At 39.5% G+C, this 18,279-nt stretch overlaps 1 protein-coding gene across 4 annotated transcripts in view; it reads right to left on the reverse strand.

The window, feature by feature from the left end:
- Positions 1–2,196: 2,196 nt before the first annotated feature.
- The window catches only part of LOC148037897 (KH domain-containing protein At3g08620-like), a 60,583-nt gene continuing 44,500 nt past the window's right edge, over positions 2,197–18,279 (reverse strand). The window contains exons 3-9 of one of the 4 annotated variants that reach the window (XR_015690727.1): positions 8,497–8,639; positions 8,236–8,364; positions 7,783–7,899; positions 4,506–4,649; positions 3,261–4,425; positions 2,830–3,064; positions 2,197–2,617 (exon numbers count right to left, since the gene is read on the reverse strand). Coding sequence is in view for 1 of the 4 variants with exons in the window: in XM_087676875.1 (XP_087533001.1) it covers positions 4,279–4,425; positions 4,506–4,649; positions 7,783–7,899; positions 8,236–8,364; positions 8,497–8,639 (680 nt within the window). In the remaining 3 variants the exon portion in view is untranslated. The other 3 variants (XR_015690726.1, XR_015690728.1, XM_087676875.1) reach the window with 3 other exon arrangements.

Below are 18,279 nucleotides of genomic sequence, written 5' to 3' on the forward strand. Positions count from 1 at the left end.
CTAAACTCTTACTTTTAACATAATCAATTCGTCAACTTTATGTTATCTAAACTATTTCTAATCCATATATGTTATAACTAGTCAACCATTAACTATAATGTAAGTTAAGCAATTAACTTTAACTATAATATACTATTAACTAGAACTAAACTGCTAAGTTAGGTAAATAAAACATTTACTCTATGCATTGTAAACCCTAATGTAAAGACCTCATACTTGTTTCTCTATTGCAAAGCTACACAATCAAAGCTTCATGCACTTCTAGTTAAATGATTCTAACATGCTCATTCAAATTCCATCTTTAGAGAGGAAGTCACTTTTCGAGACTATCCCTAAAGATATGGAATGACATAAGTTAGTTAGTATTCTAAGGATATTTTGGCAATGCCCTAATGATGATGACTAGGTACTTAAGGTGACTGATTACACGCAATATTACTTGAATGGAAGTGCTTTTCTAAATGTTATGTTTATTCATATTGTATGAGTTAAAATAACTAAACATATGTATGCATGGTACTTGACTCGAGTGCATGCTTATTTTAATGGCACACTTGTTGAATCGTGGCATTGTTATAAACACCATTGTATACACCATACAAGATATCAAATTTTAATCCTTTTGAATTGAGTAAACAAACAATTCTCATATTCCTTCATTCCAAACACTTTCCATTGCATGCAAGAGTCATAATAGTTTGCCAAAACTTGGTGATAGCTAGCATCCTTAACATACAAGCCCACACCTACACCTAATAAATTGTATTACACTATCCCAAATTTCATGTGATTAACCAAATATGGGACACTAATAATCATAGACCACAAAAGGCAAGTGCAAATACAACCACACAAGGAGAATGTGAAGCACATGAGTTACTCAACAAAGCAATCACTAATACTTACCTTTCATCTACACAACATGCATTGGCAACCAAAATAACAAGTTCTTGTTATTAAAGCATGCCAATTTCCAAATACTCTTAACTTTTCATCGACACAACACACATTGGCAACCAAAACAACAATTCTCTATATAGAAGCATGCCATTTGCCAAATTAGAGACCAAGCCAATGACATTGCTGCAATATGAAAGTAGATGCACTCAATGCAAGCATCAAAGAGATTGTGACTTGACTCAAACAACAATCCATGGTCACAAAAAAGACTTCACGTTCCACAATTGATGATACATGCCGAGAATGCGAAACACATGAGATACTCGAAACAAAGAATATTAACTAATATTCTTACTTTCCATCTACACAACACGTATTGGCAACCAAAACAAGTTCTTGTTATTGAAGTATGCCATTTTCCAAATTATAGATCAAGTCAATGACATTGCTGCAATATGAAGATAAATGTACTCAAAGCAAGCACCAAATAGAATGTAACTTGACTAAACAAACAATCCATGGTCACAAAAGACTTCCTGTTCAACAATTGATGGTACATGTCTAAACCACATACATTCTTTCCAAGTTGCAATATTTAACATTTGGTACGACCATTCTAGTAAATTTCATTAACCTCACTCCTTTAGATTCATATAGCGATTGCAATAAAGGCAAGCCTCGTGATTTTAAAACAATTTTCACATCACTTCAGCCTTCATCCATCACATAAACCATTGCTTCATTAAGCTGCCAATATGACATCACTTTTGCTAGAGATTCTGTATTCATACAGGCTCTTCCTTGGCCTTTGCTTCTTCATTACTCATACATTGAGGGGCATTCGAAGATCCAGATATTCATTGTCACTAAGAGCAATCTAATCCAGTTTTTGGTCAGTGCCCCTATTGTTGGGCCTGCCCGTGTTTATTGGACAATAGACACATCTTTCATCTTTTGGGTCATGAGCCTCTATTTATAGGCATCCAATGTACAGGGTAACAATCACACACATATAAAGACACATCAAATATCTTAATTTCTAGGTTCACTCACTGTACCTAAAAATCAAGTGTCATGTTAACAAGGGAATGCTCATTACTTGTGAATGATGCACCTCAATTCATTCTGCAGGTATAAAAGCTGAATCAAATATCAAGTAATACTACATAATTACGAACTGATAAACACAGATTAATATTTATATTTATAGCTTACCAATTTACTATTTCCACATCTATGTTCCACCATATGCAAATTGATAAGTGCGCAGAGCCATGACAGTGAGTAGTGCTGACAACTGGTTTCAGCAGTATCCTTGCAAGTTTAGAATTTCAGAAGCCGCAACTTTAAATAAAAAAGTCTTTCCAAGTTTAATCAAACTCAAGATCATTCACCAAAGTTCTTTCAGCTAGGGTTAGAGCCTAAAACTTAGTTTAAGCCACTGTTGTTACTCAATTACAAGACCTTTTAACCCACACCATTGTACACAAACTACCAGCCCTAGTCTACTTATAGCATTATCCTCTCTTCAAGAACCCCCGTCTAGAGAACCATGCACTTACAAGTAAAACTCTATTGATGCTGTGCTTCATTTTCAGAAGATTCGATTGTCAAATTATGTAGATTTTCATGGAAGTGCACATCAAAAAGGTTGTATAACTTTCGTTGTGAATTCCTTGAGATCTCTGCTGCAGAACTTCCCACAAAGCTGACACGCCTTCAAGATGGAAAATAGAAATCCATGATTAGGGCTGCATTGAGCACAGATGGATAAGTCAAAACAGCCCCATACACTTTCTGTTTGCTTAAATGCTTCAGAAAACCTACTTCTAAGACCTGATTTTAATGAGCCAAAAACAAAAAGTACCTTAAATGCTTGACAAACCTACTTCTGAGACCTGATATTAATGAACCAAAAACAAAAAGTACCTTAACTAGCCATCTCTACAGCACATTTTCCAAAGCTCTGCAAGCCACCTGGTAGGCACACTAACCGACCATCTAGGAGAGGTAAGAGAGCCATACAAGACCAAAACTGCAATGACCCACGAACAAGTTTCGTGGTGTCCACAGCAGAAAGCCTGAACTGCTTGCTCAAGCAACCAGTCTTAGTACCAAAGATGAGATGGCCAGATTAATCTAATTCCATGTGCAGGTACAGCACCTGAAAATACAACATTTAGAATTATACCTCAGCAAAACTTGTTTTGGCTTCATACCATCTAGAATCAGTTACAAAAGAATTTGGAAAACAGCATTTGCAAAAAGGACTACCACTCAAAATGGGTTTTTTCGATGTGTTAGCTCTAGAGAAAGTTGTTAGGGGCTTAGTAGTTACAGCAGGATGATGTTAAGAATACCTGTCTTGTCAGCATGTCAGGGGTCAGTTCTTAGTAGCTTCTTCAATGATGTAAGGTGAGAGAAGGGCGTCAGCTGTTGCAAGTAGAACATATCTATTGTTCTTGTTGAGAAGTTAGTCGTAGATGTGAGGTCAAAACTGCCATGTATCAGTTTCAAATCCATGTCTAGACACCAAGTATTCAGATTCTTCATATATGCATTAGCCAGTAAGTAGCAAGTCCCAAGAGTGGCACATTACAGCACCATAATTTCAAGGCCATAAAACCAACTTTATCTCCAAGACAGTTAAATACAGTGATTATTATCTGTTAGAACCAAAAATTCTTCACATATGCAATAGGCAGTAAGTTGTAACACTCCAGAGCCACAGACATAAAGCCATTACAAGGCCAGTAACGGCCAACTTTATGCGGTACATTTTAGAATGGTAGAAATACATAATCTATTTCAAGAATAGGATGGTATGCATTATACATTGGGTTGTAAATCCTTATGAAGGGTTGACTTCACGGAAGTTTCATTTTCGGTGACAAAGCTCAACCCCACATACCATGCTCTCCAAAACCTAGGGCTCTGAACATTACACACACCACAAGTAGCTACATTCACTCAACACACTCGCATAAAAGAAGTAAAAAATGGTCATCAGGGGAAGTAATATTGCACTACAAACACAAACCACAGCCCTAACTTAGTAAGTTGAGAACTGACATTAGATTTTATATAAGTTTAGGGCTCAATGGCATGAAACTTCATGGATCAGTCCAATCTAGATCTCTCCATCTGTAATAAGCATGATGGTAAATATGCAGCATAAGCTATATATCGGGACTAGGAGCTTGTCAGAGTGGACGTGTGAAAACAGAGATTAACTGCACCTGCTTCAACACATTAGCTGCTGGAGAGGATCTCCCTCTACCATGCATTGTAAACGCATTTTGTCATGATGAATCATAGCTGATTGCCTGAAAACACTTTAGGTTATCCAAATTCACATCAGAACAGTGCAAGCTAAAGTTATCCTCTTGTTTTTGCACGCTTCATTCCAGAACTGTTGAATGGAGAAACACTTCCACTCCAATATGGGGAGTCTTCCCTAAGAGTGCCATTTAGCATTGCAAGCTCTCGAAGCTGCTGTTTTTTGAAGTAATCATGTGATTCATCCTGTGTTTGAAATGAATTATCAGAAAAATATCAAAGTAGACAGCTTCCACACCACACGAACTTTTGAAATGCAAACATACCACCGGCCTTAGCAGATCTTCTATGATCTCTCGAGCACGATTCAACTGAATATCAATCACATTTGCAGGTTGCTCAGCTTCTATTAGGACATGAAGTGGTTCATTAAGATGCTCATATCCAGGTTTGTCTCTTAGTTTTTCTTCCTGAGAAAAGCAATCAGATTTAGGTTCAGACAACCTCCATTCTTGGAGTGTAGATTCAATAATCCCAGACAAGTAATGAAGTCAACATGTGCACTCTATTTCAACGAGGTCATCATGAAATCTTGCAAGAATGAAATGTTTCCCAATTAATGCACGACATTTTCATGGGAAGTTGGGTGCTCGGTAAAATGCCAGGTGAAACACCTTAGAAAGTAAGTGGAGTGAATAAATATTTGTATATACAGTACTGATGGAGTTCCAAATTGCTAGGAAACTGGAACACCAATACCTACTGCCATTCGATCCAAAGACATTAATGCTAGTCACTACCTGAAAGAAGCAAATACAAAACTCTCTGCTGAACCAAAATGACAGGTGGCTGATTGTTGAGCCATACCAGTACACATTTTGCAGCCTTTTGTGTCTTACCCTAATTTATTAGGGACGGTCTACTTCAAAAATCCCAATTTCCATAGTGTGCATCACCATCACGTATTACTGAGAGTGTGTCATCAGTCAACAGCGTTTCCCATTTCAGGACTCCTTGAAGGCACAGTTAGTAACTCTAGTAATACTTGGTGAAAGAACCCTTCAGGTTGAAAGTATTAAGAAGGCATACCACGGCAGAAACCCCTGTTAAAATTTTCCTGGCTTCTTTCTTCCCCAAACCACTAAGCAATCTAACCAACTAGCCATGGTGACAAGTATTTCAGCAGCTTAACATGTTACACTTTCAGTGCTACTAAAAGCATTGCCATGATACCTAGTAATGCTAGGTCACATGTGCCGTAAGAGGACATGCAAGACACCACAAAGACCCTGTTTCATAATTTTGACCAGGCAAAAACACTCATCAAATTAGCCATTATGCTTCAATAGTTTCAGAGTCTATAGCACCCAAGCCTTTCCAGATGAGTCCAAATGCAGTCATTAGAATTACTTACAGCAACCTCTAGAACTAGTAGCTAGGAGTTTCAGAAATGTCTGGGTAGGAAACAAGTTTCCTATAGAATTAACATTTAGTAAATATATAAAAGACCATTCCTACATATATACCAGCACTCTTAAGGGACATAAGGCCTAAATGAAGTGTAAATATAAGACATAAATATAATAAATATACATAGAAAATAAGCCTGTCCATCCACAATCTATACGACTAATGACCATTTTCCAGTATGCAAGACTCCAAATAGGGATCGGATTTAAAAATCACAGTTGTCAAGATTCCAATTCTTAAAAACGTCATGACCCTTGACTCAAGATACCATAGTCAAAAGGCAACTTGGAAACATGGCAATCCATAGATATACATTTCAAGCATGGAAAATGTAATGGAACTGTCACCTAGTGACCCACTTTTAAGTTCAAATGTACAACAAATGAGCAAGTACTAAGTTTGAATAGCAGAATCTAGACTCTAGAGGCAAAGTTCAAACTTAAAATACAATATTGGTGCTTCCTCGATCCTAGCAAAGACTTTTCTCCTAAAAGTTACTTTCTTCGGGGAGCCTTGTGTGGACAAAGAACATGTTTCTATTTTGTAGATGCCTATGAAATGAGTCTCACTCTGGAAATAATTAGACACGGGAAGATAAGCCTTTAGGTCTGCTGTGAGCGGCAACTCCTTCAACATAGTTGTCCATCTTCACCAGCTCTGCTCAAAGATGATGTGGACTTTCTTCAGTTCTTCCACAAGTCACCTGCAACAGGATTGGTGGGAAAAAGAAACTAATAATTTTGTTCACTTGAAGCTGCCCAGCAGAATCAGAACCTCCTTCAAGTTGAAGGGGGACTCCTGAGGAAGTACACCAGGAAAGTAATCACATACGACATTTTGCCTTGGTAACAAGTTTCTCTTTTCTGCATTTTGAAAGAAGCATATTCTTTATTCTTTAACATGCTGTAAATTGTCTATCTTTACCAGCTCTGCTCAAAGATTATCCTGGCTTTTTGAGCTCTTCAACCAAGACAAATACCACCTGCAACAGGATTGGCAGAGAAAAAAAAAACAAATAATCTCATCCACTTGAAGCTGTCTTGCAGGACCAAAACCCCCTCCAAGATGAAAGAGAAAGTATGTCAGAAAGAAACCACATTCGACATAATTTCCCTTGCTAGCAGCTTTCTCCTGTTTGCGTTTTGAAAGCAAAGTATCCTTGTATTGCTTTCCCCACTCTCTCGGAGTAATACAATCGTCCTTGGAAACTCAGAAAGCATGTATTTCATTACACAACATACAGACAGAACGTTCGAGAGCTGCCTTACTTGCAGCAGAATATTCTACTCTAACTACCTACTTACAAGTTACCTTGTTGAAGCACATAGGCATGTTACTTGAAGTAGCCTCACACACACAACCTTATTTTTTGAAACATGTTGGCTGGGGTCCACTATACACCCCCACACCCTTCACCCTTGGGCTACAGAAGATTAAGGCTTTGAATTCTGCTTTGCAGGACAGCACTTAAAACCTGCCCAGGTACCCACAACTATGGCGAATACCACAAGAAACACATGTAACCCCCTCCCAAGCAAAGGCAAATGTATCTACTCATGGTGATCAGCCTCAAGATTACAACCTCGTTTTTTACCTTATGCTACCACTTTGAAGTAACATATGTCTCCCATGTACAACTTGGAATGTCATTAGGCCCATTCCTTAGCATCTTACATGGCACAGAAAGATTCAAGTAAGGTGATAACATATGTAGATAAAGGACCATATGGATGCTATTTGGACTCACAAGGTAGAGCAACTTCCGGGACCTCAGAAAAGTATCATTCTACTGCACAGCTTATAAGAAAGTGTCAAAGTCATGAAGAATGAGGGAAGAGTTGCTGCATCATCTTTACCACTAGAAAATCATAGCTTCACTCTTTGCAATAATCTCCTTTCCTAATACATTGCATTAGAATTGAAAGCCACAGGTAACAACTGCATATCACACTCCCTGGAGATTTATGTATAAATATATTCCCTCCAGTTTCATTTCATATTTATCACCATGCTAGTTCATGAATGAATGCACACAAAAGCTTTGAAATAATATACAAAACGGACAAAGCATGTCAGAACAAATCTTTTGCTCATCAATCTCATCATTATCTCTATTCTCAGAGAGCTACATACCTTATCTGCATCTCTGACCGAGCCCCTTCCTCTGATAAATACTCGGCAACCAGTGTTGCTTTCAACACGTTTCAAGGAATTGCCACGTGGTCCCAGCAAACGACCCACAAAATTGAACTGTAGAGCCCCCAAGAAACAATTGATAGCAGTTTACGAACTTTGGAAGTTAAAGCCAGTTGATACAACATTAAACTTGAGCATCAACAACTTTAAAACAAATTCAAGACATGCATCAACCAAGATGCAACTAGAGCCTGCACAGCATTCAATTTTTGGTATAAGACTAGACAACACAAAAAGTAAAATCACCCAGATTCAATAAGCCAAACTGCACAAAAAATATGAATCAATGGTATGTCTTGAGAAGGGCCCAGTAAACCAGTAAGACAACTTATATATAATGATTGAGACAGTAGGGTAACTTATATTAATCACAGAATCAAAAGGCCTTACATTGGGGAACTTGTCAACTGGAACATCAATTCGAAGAAGTTTTTTAATGATAGGACTGGGAGAGTCCCCGGAGGCACCCATTCCGGGCAATCCACGCCATGACATCGTGGATGCTTGTTGAACTAGCCTCTGCAATTTCAAGAAAACAAATCTTAATACAAAGAAACCAATTTAGTGATCTTCTCCCAAGAGAGGTATAAACTATGATGACACAACATAGGAGCTAAAAAATAATCAACCACTCAAGGCCCCTACAAACACCTCAGATTGGAAAGAGGACCATCCATTCAAGTCTGGTCGAGTACTCGCCATCATGCCTCCAGATGCAAGTGGACTACCATGCTCTAAAATGTCATGCCCTCCATAAGAACTTGTTCCAACCAAGCTTGTCAACCTCATAATCTCTGTACAAAGCAATCACATAAAGCCACATCTTAAGAAAGGTACTAACCTTTTAAAACATCAGATAAGTAAACCCATCATATAATAGAGCTAATTCTTTCAAATAGTGGTTGCTACATGCGAGTTTGAGCAAAGATATGATACAGTTTATCTTCAAATTCTTCATAACTTCCGAGCCTTACTCATCAGCATCATCAGAAGTTTTATTATCCATTTGAGGAAACACATCTATTCAACAAGTTCTATAATCCCTCTTTAGCAGCCACATCACAAAAGAGTAGATCACATAAGTTTTTGCAATCCGTTTTTGAGAACTATTGACTTTTGAAGCAGCATTGGGTCTTATAATCTGTCTAAGCATAAGCACATCATAAAGTCCATGATGAAAACTTTGCATGCTCAGAAGAAATGAATGAGTAAATCCATTGCACAAGATAAAGCTGCAGCTTTCCAAGCAGCATTCCATTTGGAATTTTTGTCTCTAACTACAGCATGCACAAGTTGCTATCTATTCAAATGAGTACGCAATGAAGTGCGAGACAAAAATGGAGCAAGAGCGGTGTTGAGAGAGAGTGAGAGAATCCCGGAGATTAAGCGACTTTACACCTGAAGGGACTTTACACCCAAGTGTACCAATAAGTGACAATACACAAAGAATAAAATGTATTTATATGTTAGGGTACAAATAAGGGTGTGTTCACACCCATATAAGTTTATACACACCGAGATTAAGGGACTTTACACCCAAAGGGAATCTACACCCAACAACCTCCTACTTGAAGGCCCGAAGTGGTACCTTTAAGCTAGCCAACTCCCACTAATCGAATGCAATGCTTAAGCTAAGCCTTTGCAAGACTCTTAGTGTCATGAGGACATGTATTTCTAAAAACTCACTTAACATGTGAATTAATTTTTAATCACATGGTTAAGTAAATGTTGCACACGTGAGGTGTAATTGGGCTTAGAGTAAATTTACAAGCCCAAGACCCGAGGAAATCATGCGATGTCAATGGCAAAAGTTGCTATAAGTTATGGCACACATATAGTTAGTGGTATCTGGTGCCAATTGTTGGCCTAGGTCATTCATTTGGCCATAAGTGTCAGTTGGTGACACTAGGGAAGTGGCGTTTAATGGTACCTAACGTCAATCTAATGGTCAAAGATGGCGCAAAACTCCCGAATAAAAGTTGCCTAGCCAATTTAATTATTAGCTTGTCATATTATTTTTCAAGGCACTGAAATAATTATTAGATTAATTTTCAGTATTTAAAGAGTGAAAATTAATATTTAATTATGGATAATGCTAAAAATACCATTTGAAAAGGTTATCACTTATCAAAAATGCCCATGGAAGAATGAAAAACGTCTTAAGAGGTTGCAGAGCAGCACTTTAGTTTATTCAACCTGCAATGAGAGGGAGGAGATGTTCCTCCTTTGATTTGCAACCATTGGAAGACCTTCTGAGGTAGCCAGGGACAAGAGAAGACCAATCAACAGCTTGTGGCAGCATCTATAGATTGTTGAGATAAGGCAATAGTAACAAATGACTGATTTTCTTCAGCTCCTTGCATCTACAAGCTATTGAGACAAAGCAACAGGAGTAAATGATAGATTTTCTTCAATTCTTCGAGAACAAAGTCTGAATTTTCTCTCTCCTCAGCATTCCATCTCATCTCCCAACCTTTCTACAGTCTTGCTCTGAAGATTACAACATTGAGATCACCAAAGGCTGAGAAATTTCCGTTTCTTCTATTCTGAACCCCAATCTCCACAACAAAAATTAGATAAAGCTGCGGGACCGAAAGGAAAGTCAGTTTTGGAGCCAATAGGGTGTCCATTGTCCAAGATTGTAAGTTGATTTACATTTCTTTGTTTTGTAATAAATGTTGTTGCTATAACTAGGTTGTAATCAAGAAATTACCACCCATCCATGGAAGGAAGGTTGCTTTTATGGTTCCATTGTCGAGAGACCACTCAATCCCTTGATTTGGTGGATCCAAGGCACCTGATTGAAAGCCAAAGCTTTGTGCTAGTGCTGATCTTTACTCTTAGCTGAGAGATTACAACAATATGTATTCGTATAGTGAGATGGACTCAAGCAATAATGATGTCTCTCAGTATGAATATTCATATGGGAATGAAGGAAATGCAATGCCTGACCTTAGACAAAGCTCAAACCATGGACAACAAGCTGAAAATGTTACTATTGGGCAAGATGCATGGCCTTTAGGGTATAAGGAGGTTGATGACTAGCAAAGCGAAAATGAATTTGATGACCAGTTCAAGAATCGGATGAGGACAGCAACAAATCTCTTTGCTGAATTGGCAAAGGATCCTCAATTTACATGATTTTTGAATGCTCCAAAGAAGAACAGCAAAGGCAAGAATAATAAGACGTCTTTTACATCTTCAGGACAGCAAGATGCACCAAAGATAATGCCAAACACTTCATTTGAAGCTCCTAAAGATGCTAATGAAATAAAACAATTAGTACCTACAAAGCAAGGAATGCAAATGCAAATGCAAACATCACGAAAGTGCCAATCCAATGGATTTTCGACAACCTAACATGCATACTAGGATCGGACAACTAGGATATTTTGGTGAAAGCACGATTTTTCATGCTATGGTTGAACAAGGACCCCATATAGGGAATGTATGGCACAAATCCCTATGGTATGCAGCAACCAATGCATGGTGTGCAAGGCCCAATATACTCGGGTATGGTTGGAAATATGCAAAATCCTACATATAGCAACATTGGCTTGATGCCTGGGACACAAAGAAGCATGTTTGGTATTGCATCTGCAGTCCATAGTTACCAGGAACGGGGAACGGGAACGGGAACGGGACCCCCTGGAACGGGGGGAACGCCCAAAGCGAGGGAAGGGGAACGGAGGGAACGGTGTATATATATATATATATATATATATATATATATATATATATATATATATATATATATATATATATCCTCTAGAGAGAGAGAGTCAACACTAGTCTTAGAATCTAGAGAGACAGATCATATCTATTATCAACCATGAATTATAATTCATGAAATTAGACTCTAGAGACATAATAATCAAGTTTCAACTTTCAACAATAATAAAGATTCAAAACATTGTAACCAGCAATGGATTGTCGCATTCATAATTCAACACTGTAATCAACAATGTTGCATAAGTCCAACTGGCAACAAGTGTGCATTGCAAAAACACAAAATATGCACTAAACAGTAAACTTTAAAGCCTAAATAGTAAAGATCCAAGTTACAAGAGCTCCAATTTCCAAGTCAATACTCTAAAGTTCCAAAAGGCTAGCTACTAAGTGCTCTGATTCATGGAAGATGGCTCCACTGTTCCTGAATGCTCATCCTGCTGAACAACATCCTGCCCATCATCATCACCATCATCATCATCGTCATCTTTTTCCCAACATATAAAAGAATCAGCCTTTGCAACTGATGTACGAGCTAGCAAGCGAAGATTGGAGCTCACATAAACTAGGTCATTCGTCTTCATTGTACCAAGACGATTTCTCTTCTTTGAGTGAATGTGATTGAAGGAGCTCCATAGTTGCTCTAAACAAGAAGAGCTAATTGTTTGGCTAAGAATACGAATAGCCAAACTCTGCAACTCTCGAGCTTCTGCCCCATAGTCCTCCCACCATAAAGCAGCCCCAATATTTGTCCTGTCCTCTAGTGCATCCTCTGTACCAAACATCCCTAATGTTTGTCGATATACAGAGAGCTGATTTTTAATTTTGCGTTGCATTTCACGGCTAGGATAAAGCCTTGCAAGCAATGTGTTCCAAGCCTTGACCACCTCAAGGTCTCTTTCTTGCATCTTTCCTTGAAACTCAGGATCAAGCACATATGCTGCAGCATGCATAGGAGAGTCATACTCATTCCATCTGCTGATGCATAACTCCTTGATTTGCTCATACCTATCTGCATTTGGTTCCAAACTCTCCAACCTCTCAATCATGCGATCCATACCTTCATAGATCTTCCCAATGCATGGATCCATGCGATCTGCAAGCCTCAACATGTGCATAATAGGATCAACCATTTGGTTGGTGCGATTAACCTCATCCCAAAAATCTCTATCAGAAACATATGCATTACATAACACAGCAGTAGCAGTGGCAGCCCCAGTCCAATTTTCATACTCATCACTAGCAAATAGCTCCCTAATTGCACCTTTGCAATAGTGCAATCGACCAAGCATAAGAAAGTTATATGCAAATCGTGTATCCGAGTATTTAAGAAGTTCTTTGTCACTTCTCTTGCGAAACTCAGCATGCAAGTACTGATGATTACATATAAATGTGATAATCTTGTTGCCTTTCGCAACAAGAGATGCAATCCATGGCAAGTCCCCAATATCCTTCAACAAGTTATTCAAGCAATGCGCCATGCATGGACTAAAGGTGATATGTGGATACATTGCCATTAAAATGTTTCCTGCTGCCCTGTTTGTAGGTTCACCATCTGCCACAAACTGCACTACATTTTCTGCCCCAACAGCCTGCACTGCCTCGCACCACTCGGATGCCAATACATCTGCACTCTTTCCAGTCTCTGAAGCATCATGACTACCAATGAAGTATACATCTCCACGAGAATATGCAACAATACCATGTATGGACCTATGGCGTGTGTCACTCCATCCATCTGCTATCAATGTCACTCCATTTCTTACCCATTGATTGCGAATATTTGCTGTTGCAATCTCTATGGCTACTTTCTCCTTTTGAAGCAATGTAGTCCTGATAGTTTCTGATGAAGGGGGCTTATATGTGGGTCCATACTCTGCAATCTTTGTCACCATATTTAAAAAATAAGGTGACCTGGCTGATTTGAATGCAATATGGTCATGGTAAAAAAAACGTGCCACTGCTGCATCTGTTTCCTCTTTTTTCTTTGGTTCCCATGAAGTGTGCAATGAACTCTGTTTAGCACCACGACCTGTTGCCATTGATGGCCCACGAGAAGGCTGCGTAGCCACTAATCCTGGTGGTCTTCTGCATGAAGCACCATGCCCTGCTGGTCTTGGAGTCCATGTTGTTGGATCCACTGCTATATTTGGCGTCCTCCTGGCATGTGAATTCCCCATAGATGTGGCTATGCGGTCAAGTAACTCCTGCCTTTTCTCAATTGATACATTGGTACAAAAACGCACCTCTTTCCCCTCCTCATGTAGAAGATGGGCTCTCACTTTATCAGCCCCACTAGTGCGAGCATAAGGGCAAAGTTTGCATTTCCAAGGGCGAGCCCCTCCACCTCTCAATGGCACCCCTGCATCTACCTCATCCCACCATGACCAAGTAGTGCTTCGACTTCGTCCTGTTGTTGACGAAGTACCTGCTGAGGATGATGAAGATCCCATAGATGTCAATGCTGCCATCTATATAGAAGTGACAAATAATCAGTAAACTGTAAACTTCAATGAAATTAGTAATTACAGAAATTTGCAGCCAACATTTCAACATCCATGCGTCAAAGTTCAATGAAAACCAAGGTCCAAAGTGTACCGTGTGCCGCACGCGACGTAGGCGGGAGACTCAGAGGCAGGTGGGAGAGTCAAAGCCGAGCAGCCTGCAGGCGGAGGAGCAGGAGCAGGCGGGGCAGGTGCACGGAGCAGGCGGAGGAGCAGGTCCCAGGAGCAGGAGTAGGCGGCGCAGGTTCACGGAGCAGGCGGAGGAGCAGGAGCAGGCGGGGCAGGCGCAGGGGACAGGCGGGGCAGGCGCAGGCGCAGGGGACAAGCGCAGGCGCAGGGGACAGGCGGGGCAGGCGCAGGCGCAGGGGACAGGCGGGGCAGGCGCAGGCGCAGGCGACAGGGAACAAGTCCAGACGCAGGCGACAGGCGGAGGGGACACGCGACAGGCGCACGCGACAGGCGGAGGGGACAGACACAGGCGACAGGCGATAGCGGGAGGCGGGAGCGAGCTGCGAAACGTCAATAGATTTTTTTTTTTAAATTAAAAATTTACATGCCTGGGCTGGAACGGCCGTTCCAAACAGGGAACGGCCAGGGAACGGGATGGAACGGGCTGGAACGGGCCAGGGAACGGGCTGGAACGTTTTGCCGGCGTTTCCTGGGCTCGTACCTCCCGGAACGCGTTAATCCGTTCCTATGCGCCGGAACGGGCGTTCCCTGTTTCTATGATCTGCACCCTTATTGCTTATGGGGCTCAAGGAATGAATGTTGGTCATGCAAATGCTCCGTTTGGCATTGGTTTTGATGCAAACTCAGCAAATGCACCCTTTTTGCAGCAGCTAGTGTATGACAACTTGACATCCAAAGGGGCAACAAAAGACTATCATGAGGGTGAAAAAGCAATGAAGTTTGAGTCCTTCACTACTGTTCAAGATAGACTGAAAGCTTCAACTTTTATTTAGCAGTTTGATGCAACCTATTCAAGGAGGAACTTCACGGAGTTCTCGAAGATTCGAAAGGCAATCACTTTCTTGAAATAAAATGCATTACAGTGGTAGTCCACTCCTTTGATGCAAGGTAGAGCACCGTCAACGTGGGTACAATTCAAGCAAATGTTTGCATCAAATTGGTTGACAAATATCTTTGAGGTGGACATCATGACAGCTTGGAATACGTTGGATGCTAAGGAATACAAGAATGTTGTGGCTGATGCATTGTCACGTAAGCCACAAATTTCAGTTGTCAATATGGTTTATCACACTGAGTTGGATGCCATGAAAGAGCAATATGTTGCTGATTCGAACTTTGCTAATCTTTATGATTAACTTTGCAATGGCCAAAGGCATGAACACTCTGTGCTAAGAGATGGATTTGTGATGATACATGGACGACTATGTGTCACAAAGCAATCAAGGCCTAGAGTTACTACTGAAAGTCATGCTCGTCCATATGCAAGACACAAAGGCATTGATACCACAGTCAAGGTAGTGGAGCATTTCTTTTATTAGCAAGGTTTGAGACATAATGTAGAACAATTTGTTGAGACATGCATCGTATGCCAAAAGATTAAGCATGCTAAGCGAAAGATGCCGTGTTTGTTACAACCCTTACCTATTCCAAATAGGCCTTGGCAAAGTATTGCAATGGACTTTATTTTTGGGCTTCCTAGGACATCTACAAGGAATGATGGGATATGGACTATCATTTGCAGGTTTAGCAAACAAGTTCATTTCATTTCAGTGAGAAATAAAATAAAGGCTGATCATATGGCATGATTGTTTTTGCAGCACATCTTTAAGTATCATGATATGCCAAAGTCGAAATCACATTAGTGATCCAGACCCAAAATTATCCTTCCATCCGCACACAGATGGTTAATCTGAGGAAGCAAATTCCACAGTGTTAGATCTTTTAAGATGCTATGATTCAAACCACAAAACACAGTGGAAGCAATATTTGCCCTTGGTTGAGTTTGCTTACAACAACATAGTGCATAGTTCTACGGGCAAAGCTCCATTTGAGGTGGTTGAAGGTGGCAAGAAGGTACCATCTATTCTGCAAACTAAGGATAAGATCTTTGAGGCTGATTGTTATGTGAAAAACTTGGATGTAGCCTATGCAAAGATAGAATATGCACTTCAAAGATTGCAAAAAAAACAAAAGAGCGCAGCTGATCGCCATAGACGTGCTTTGCAATTTGTAGAGGGTGATTATGTATTGCTATGTTTTGAAAAGGCAAGGTTGAAAAAGATGAAAAGAAAAGAAATATTATATCCGAAGTTGAGTATGAGATACTATGGGCCCTTCCAAGTGTTGAAGAAGATAGCGATGTGGCATATCGATTGAAATTACCTCCATATTGGTGGATACACAATGTCTTTCATGTCAGTTTGTTGAGCCCTTTTCATGTTGATGTGTCAGAGGATATGTTTGCTGAAATTCAATATGAGCTTGAGGAGTTCGATGAGATTTTGGTACCCGAGCAGATTTTGACACATAAGGAAAGAAAAGTCAAACGTGAATTTCCCAAGAGATAGTTGGTAGACCATCCTCAGTTGTTGTAGCTTTACCTAGATGCCTTCTAATTAGAGCCGATCGTAGTTCGAGCTCCGTCAAGTTCAACAAAGCAAGGGTTTGGAGTATTGCCTGATACTCAAGAGGAAGGTAGCACTTCCACTCCTCCAATTATGGACAACTCTCGTGTGTAGTGGATCTCAAATATATTCAACATGCATCCAAGGTATTGCACTGACAATATGTTTGCCATGAGGTCACTACTCAGTGTACTAGTCACACCGAGATGTATGTAGATAGGTATGAGTTTTACACGAGCATTGAAACTATACTTCTGCATCAACTTATGATCAATTTGGCATGAATTTCGCCTCAATTTTAAGATAAAAATTATAATTAGTTTCAACTCAATTTTCTATCAGCTTGAGAGCTATTTATGGTCACTTTTGGGATCAATTTTGCATTGATTGTTGGTCACTTTTTGTAATGAGTTTGTAATCACTTTGGAGTCACATTTGCAACAATTTGTGATCAGTTCTCAGATTAGCAAGTGATCAATTTATGATCAAATTATACTCAGTTTTCAATAGTTTACATCTGGTTCCATGGACAACAACATATGTCATGATGTCATTATTGTTTTAGCCATGGTTTATGCTTGGTTATGCTATGCTATGATTTGGTTTTGCCAAATGAGTTGAGCTCATGAGAAATAGACATGTCACGTGATAATCTAGCAATGTTTTTAAGATTCTTTGTGAGTCTTATGTTATATCATGATTGGCTGGCCATTTTCAATATATGTTGAACATATGGAATATTTGAGCAACAATACGCAATGTTGTGTTAATCATGATGCCTTGTGGAAATTTCAATCCACTATTTTGCTTTTGATGCATCTGGCAGTGAAATCAAGGACAATTGCAAGGATTTTAAGGGAAAGGACTATCATAAGAACATGTATTTTTGAAACCTCACTTAATATGTGGATTAATTTTTCATCACATGGTTTAGTAAATGTTGCACATGTGAGGTATAATTGGGATTGGAGTAAATTTACGAGCTCGGGACTAGAGGAAATCATGGGATACCAAAGGCAAAAGTTGCTATAAGTTATAGCGCACAGGTACTTGGTGGTATTAGGTGCCAGTTGTTGATCTAGGTCATTCATTCGACAATAAGTGTCAATTGGTGACACTAGAGAAGTGGCGTTTAATGGTACCTAATGTCAATCTGATGGTCAAAGATGGCACAGAGACACTTCAAAATGGAAATTGTCTAGCCAATTTAATTATTGGCCAGTTAAACTATTTTTCAAGGTATCAAATTAATTATTAGATTAATTTTCAGTATTTAAAGACTGAAAATTAATATTTAATTATGAATAATACTGAAAAAATCATCTGAAAAGATTGTCACTTGTCAAAAATGCCCATGTAAGACTAAAAAACGTCTTTAAAGGTTAGAGAGAAGCGTTTTAGTGTATTCGGCTTAAGAGAGAGAGAGAGAGAGAGAGAGAGAGAGAAAGCAGATGTTGTTGCTTTGATTTGCAGCCATTAAAGGATCTTCTAAGGTAGCCAAGGATAAGAGAAGACCAATTAGCAGCAAGTGACAGCATCTACATGTTGTTGAGATAGGGCAGCAACAATAAATGACTAATTTTCTTCAATTCTTTGCATCTACAAGC

This window comes from Lygodium microphyllum, chromosome 4 (genome assembly GCF_053477565.2).
Source record: "Lygodium microphyllum isolate KBCC chromosome 4, Lygodium_microphyllum_v1.1.10, whole genome shotgun sequence".
Taxonomy (NCBI): Eukaryota; Viridiplantae; Streptophyta; class Polypodiopsida; order Schizaeales; family Lygodiaceae; genus Lygodium; species Lygodium microphyllum.